General features: G+C 32.8%; 1 protein-coding gene across 1 annotated transcript; it reads left to right on the plus strand.

The window, feature by feature from the left end:
- Positions 1-867: 867 nt before the first annotated feature.
- On the plus strand, positions 868-1,557 carry LOC139432146 (trypsin-2-like). The gene has a single exon (XM_071200508.1). It carries the CDS (start codon positions 868-870, stop codon positions 1,555-1,557), a length of 690 nt encoding a protein of 229 aa, XP_071056609.1.
- The last annotated feature ends 4,443 nt before the right edge of the window (positions 1,558-6,000 follow it).

Genomic DNA, 6,000 nt, shown 5'->3' on the forward strand with positions numbered 1-6,000 from the left:
TTGTTCAACTAAAATAAACGTTTCGACTTTAAAGAAATTCTTAGGTATAAAAACATGGCTGAAATAGAGGAGTCCGTAATTAATTTTGTTTACGTTTCATTACGTAAAGGGAAAGAAGCTTTCGTTCGAAATAACAAAGCGTCTAATTATTTAAGGTTCAGACATAGCAGGAAATTATTTAATTACACCGTGTAATTCGGTTCTTAAATTCATCGTACAGTTATTAATTGAAATGTACGTGAAAGCGACGCGTTCCCTTTATGAAATTCATCTCGAAATAGTCACTTTGTGAGTCACATTTCGTGTTCTAAATTTATCTCGAATAATGCACAAAAGTGTTTATCACGTCCTTTTTTTTTTCTTATTATTTTACCACGTCTTTTTGAAGTTACGTAGATTGCATTGTAAATTGAATGGACTCTGTTGCCGTAATACCACCATATTGTTGCTTTTGTTGGCTTCTTGAGATTGAAAGGAAATTGCTTTTCAATTTAATACAGTGTACCACGAACTGCGGCTGATCTTTCAAATAGTATGCAACCTAATGTGTTTCTTTGCAGATTCGAAACGAAAACATTACGGAGTTGAAAAAGTTTTATTTCTCATTGACACACTAAGTCAATTTCAAAGTCAATTTCATTTATGTTCCACAAATTAATTATTTTATGGTTAATAATTTCTGTAATAAACATAAATGGCTTCAATTCAATTAATCCCGAAAACTACGCCACATCATATAATTGTACAGAAGACGAATATTTACATTTAGGAACGATAATATTCAATGAAGTATTAAACATAAAGCATTGTGGTGGTAGCTTAATATCGGAGAAATGGGTTTTGACTGCCGCGAATTGTTGCAAAGGAATGAATTACTTCAACATCAATAACTTTAGGGTACAATTTACCCAAAGCGTCGTATTGAATATAATCGAACCAATTCGTATAAAAAAAGTGGTTGCTCACCCCAATTATAGACACGTCGATTACAACAGCGATATCTGCTTAATAAAGCTTTCAAAAGCAATTGAAACCGAAACAAGAGGCGTTAAAATAACCAAATTAATTTCATCAAAAGCTTTCGATAAAATGTTATTAAAAAACGAGTGTTGTCACGCGACCACTATGACATTTAAAAATCAAAGTTACTTAATAAGTAACGCCAGTTTAGATAAATACCGCATTCAATGCAAATTAACCACCCTTATGAATCGAAAAAATTGCACAAATTCGTTAAAAATGAAATTTAGTGAAACTTCGTTTTGCGCTTTAGATACAATTAATTCTAATTCGCAAATTGCTTGTAAAACTGCTACTGGCGCGCCGCTTTTTTGTAACGGATTTCAAATTGGAATAGCATCAGCAGCAGAGTTTGGATGTGGAGTTCCTGGTTTATATTGCAGGGTCGATTTATTTGAAAGTTTTATAAAAACTACAATGCACGAATTTGAACGATCCATACTTATCCCGCCATCAATTCGAGCACAATCTTTGTCAATTACACCTCGTTTATACAACGCTTTATTACTATTTATTTGTATTTTATTACTTTATTAAAACGAAATTTATCGCCGTGTTTCTTTATCTTTTAATTTAGGTTGCTTATAAAAAGTTACGAGATCGTTTAGGAATAAACGTTTTATCGCCCCCTCCTCACATAAGATGTTAAATTGGCTTATCTTGGTGTCCTAAAGGTGCTTTTAACCCGAATTAAACCCACCAAGCAAATTTATAAAACAAAAGTGGTTATCTCCCTCTTTCATTCTTATTTTACGATTTAATCTTTTTTTTTTTTAGTATTTACCTCTTAAACACACTGTTTAAATAACAAGATATTTTAAATACATCATAAATAATCAAATTTTTGGAAAAATCAGAAAATTTTAGCCTAATTTAATATGTCACACTTTATATTTATCATAAAATTCATTTTTTATGATATACAGGATGGTCCGTTACTAATGGGACACAGAGCAACAGTGAATTCCTTACATATAATTATTACGATTTAACCCAATTTATCTTAGTCCAATTGTTAATAATAACGAAGATACAGATGGTTAAAGTTAATACTTTATTTTCGTTTTTCTTTAATAATTTCGTTGTCTCTTACATTATGAACATGAAAATTGGTACATTAGTATTTTTTTAGACGATAAATAATAAATTGGTATTAGTTTTGATTTCTTTTTCAGATGGCGCTGTCTACCTTAAAAAACCACCCTTAAAGCAGTCATATCTTTTTCATCGTTAAAATTTTTACAACTCACATAACATAAAACAGTTTCTCAGACATTTTTACATAAATTTGGTATACCTATCAATATTCTCTAAAGTTCTCCGTTCCCGAGATAATCACTGTTTAAGCGCACATTGCAAAATTTCACTATGCTCAATAAACATTAGTTGGCGGTGAAAAAGTCTTTATTTACAATTGGACTAAGATAAATTGGGTTAAATCGTAAAATTATTACGATTTAATTCAATTTATCTTAGTCCAATTGTTAATAATAACGAAGATAGAGTTGGTTAAAGTTAATACTTTAATTTCGTTGTTTTTTTAATAATTTCGCTTTTTCTTAAATTATGAACATTAAAATTTTTATATTATTACTTTTTAAGATGATAAATGATAAATTAGTATAGTTCTGATCTATCTTTCAGATATAATTTAACTATCCACAAACATAAGTTGATGTTACAAAAATATTAACATAATTACTATATTAAAAATCGATTTTAATAACGACTATAATTTATTTAAACATTTTAATAATAATAACATCGAACAAAAAGAGGAAACAATAATAACAATTAAAATGAACTGCATTAGAGTAAGTGTTCAAAGTGACCACCGTTAGCTTCAGTGCATTTTCCAATCCGTTTAGAAAATGATCTTCTTATGTTAAATAATATTTGTTCATTCTTAATGATATCCACTGCCTTTACAATTTTTTGCCACAGTTCCTCGCGAGTTTCAGGATTGTCTTTGTAAACAAGGGATTTTACAAATCCCCATACGCAAAAATCCATAGGATTACAATCGGGACTTCGTGGTGGCCAAGTGTAATGACTACCTCGGCCAATCCATCTTCGTGGAAAATTCATATCGAGATAATCTCGCACTTGCCTGGAAAAATGGGGTGGTGCTACATCTTGCATAAACCACATGACAGTCCAAATATTTAATGGTAACTCAGCCAACATATCGTCTACTTGGTTTTGCAAAAACTGTAAATAATTGTGGCCGTTCAAATTATTTGGTAATTCCCGCGGACCCACACCAAACATTTATTTTAAATTCATGTTGAAAATGCCGTTGCCGTGTCATGTGTGGGTTTTCAGTTTCCCAAACATGATAATTTTTAAAATTAAAAACCCCACTACGAGTGAATGTCGCCTCGTCAGTAAATAAAATGTTGGCAATAAACGATGGGTCAGAATTTTGCCGATTTTTGATAAAATTAGCAAATTCTAACCGAACTCTTAAATCAGTAGGCAGTAAGGCGTGTACAGGTACAAAGTGGTATGGATACAGTCATTCTTTTTTTAATATTCGTAGAATTGACGACTTGCTTAACCCGGTTGCAGCTGACAAACGTCTAGAGCTAACTTTTGGGTTGTTACTAACTCGTACTAAAACTTCATCTTCTTCATCAACGGAAATCTTTTTTGGACGACCTGTATTTCGTTTAGGACGAAATGAACCAGTCTCACCTAAGCGGTCATACAAATTTTTAAATAACTTGTGATTTGGTTGTCTTCTGTTGGGGTATTTTAATAAATATCTTCTGCACGCTTCCCTTCCATTAAACTTTTCTTGAGCGTATATGCACACCATATCACGCATTTCCGTGTTAGAAAAAAAATTATGCCGGGGCATTATTTCAAAGTAACAAATATATTGATTACAATAATACTGAGCGTAAAATGAAACTGAATGCCAAACTGATTGTCTAGTGTTTGACTAAATAAAAACTTTGTCAACGCCAACTGATGTTACTGAGATATTAAATTTTGCAAAGTGCCCTTAAACAGTGATTATCTCGGGAACGGAGAACTTTAGAGAATATTGATAGGTATACCAAATTTATGTAAAAATGTCTGAGAAACTGTTTTATGTTATGTGAGTTGTAAAAATTTTAACGATGAAAAAGATATGACTACTTTAAGGGTGGTTTTTTAAGGTAGACAGCGCCATCTGAAAGATAAATCAAAACTAACACCAAATTATTATTTATTGTATTAAAAAATGATAATGTACCAATTTTCATGTTCATAATGTAAGAGACAACGAAATTATTAAAGAAAAACGAAAATAAAGTATTAACTTTAACCATCTGTATCTTCGTTGTTATTAACAATTGGACTAACATAAATTGGGTTAAATCGTAATAATTTAATGTAAGGAATTCACTGTTGCTCTGTGTCCCATTAGTAACGGACCACCCTGTATATGGCACAATTTATTTGTGTTTTGTTTTCGGCCATCTTGAAATTTTAATATCGTTCGTGTAAAGTGCTGCTTGATTTTTTACGGATAGTTTTATGACTTGCTGATGTTGGATTAAACTCATCTTATAAACCCGACATAATGTTTTTAAAGAAAACTAACTTTACGTAATAATACATAATAAACCACTTACCTATCTAGCATTATCACCACCCTTCCTCTGTAGCCTCCCTCATCCATCCTCTTCCAAAATTTACCTCCGATTCCTCCCTCAGCTCGCTACACCCTCTCATGATATGTTCCAGCCTCTCCACATCGTCCGCCCAGCACTTGTTCGCTTTCTCCTCATTGCCACAACACCTAATCTGCATCCTTCTCTCCTGTCTCTGGACGTTCCTATCCTTGTCGCTTAACTCCCTCCACATCTCCACGTCTTCTTCTATTATTTATTTCTGCCTCCGAATAACCCGTCCTTTTGTAATATTTCCTTCTATCTCCTTTATCATATCTAATCTTCCCTTCCATAACTTCCTTCCAACACTTTATCCACCTTCACTTCCTCCCTCACATTGTACCCACCTTCAGTACCGATTCTGTACGTCCTCCAAAATATCCTACCTCTTCTATTTCTTCCAACCCTGCTGGAAAAAAACAAACCATCAAACATAATCTTCTCTTTCTGATATCCCTTCCAAACACTCTTTCATCCCCAGTCCTACCCCACCACCTTTCTCGAGATGATTGACACCTCATAACAAAACTAACCTTACTTAACATTCTTTCACGGTTTAATTGGCATTACAAAAGAATTCGCGAGACGATTCACATTTAAAAACAAAACTAACCTTATTTAACATTCTTTCGTAGCATGATTGACGTTTGAAAATAAAACTAACCTTACCCAATATTCTTTCTTGGAACGATTTAGGTTTCTAAAAAAAACTAACTTGGACTGAGGTTTTGTTTTATTTACTAATTTTTTTGCCAGACCATTCACCATTACTATACATGGCTTTTTTAATTCAAGTAGATGTCTTGTGGTAGTTTTTTCAAGTTTCGTCAAGACGTCAGTGGATGTTCTTTTTGTTGAGGTCATATGGCTGTAGTACTTTTACCTATAAAGGCTACGATCTTGTCAATTTGTAATTGGTTGTGTAATTGATCATTAGAGATATAGCACTCGGAGTCTACTGCTAAGGATAATATTTTGTTTTGTAATACCTGAACCTTATTAACATTTGATTTAGCCGAGTTTCCTCAGAGAACGCAGGCATAGGTGATGAGTGGTCGAATGAGGGTTTTATAAATTAGGATAGTGTTTTCGCAGTTGTTTCAACTTTGCGTAACCTAGATTTTTGCTATATTCCAAGACTTAAACCATTTGACTAGGGTGGTTATAGCTATTTGCAGATTTTCAGTCGCATCCTCGAGTTCAGAGCTTTAGACAAGAGCCAGTTAGTTACTAGCTTGTTGTGGGGTTTTCTAAATTATAGTTTGATTTGGATTGGGTAAAGTATTTGAGTGTTTGGAAGTTTGATGATGATAGA

Source organism: Onthophagus taurus, chromosome 11 (genome assembly GCF_036711975.1).
Source record: "Onthophagus taurus isolate NC chromosome 11, IU_Otau_3.0, whole genome shotgun sequence".
NCBI lineage: Eukaryota > Metazoa > Arthropoda > Insecta > Coleoptera > Scarabaeidae > Onthophagus > Onthophagus taurus.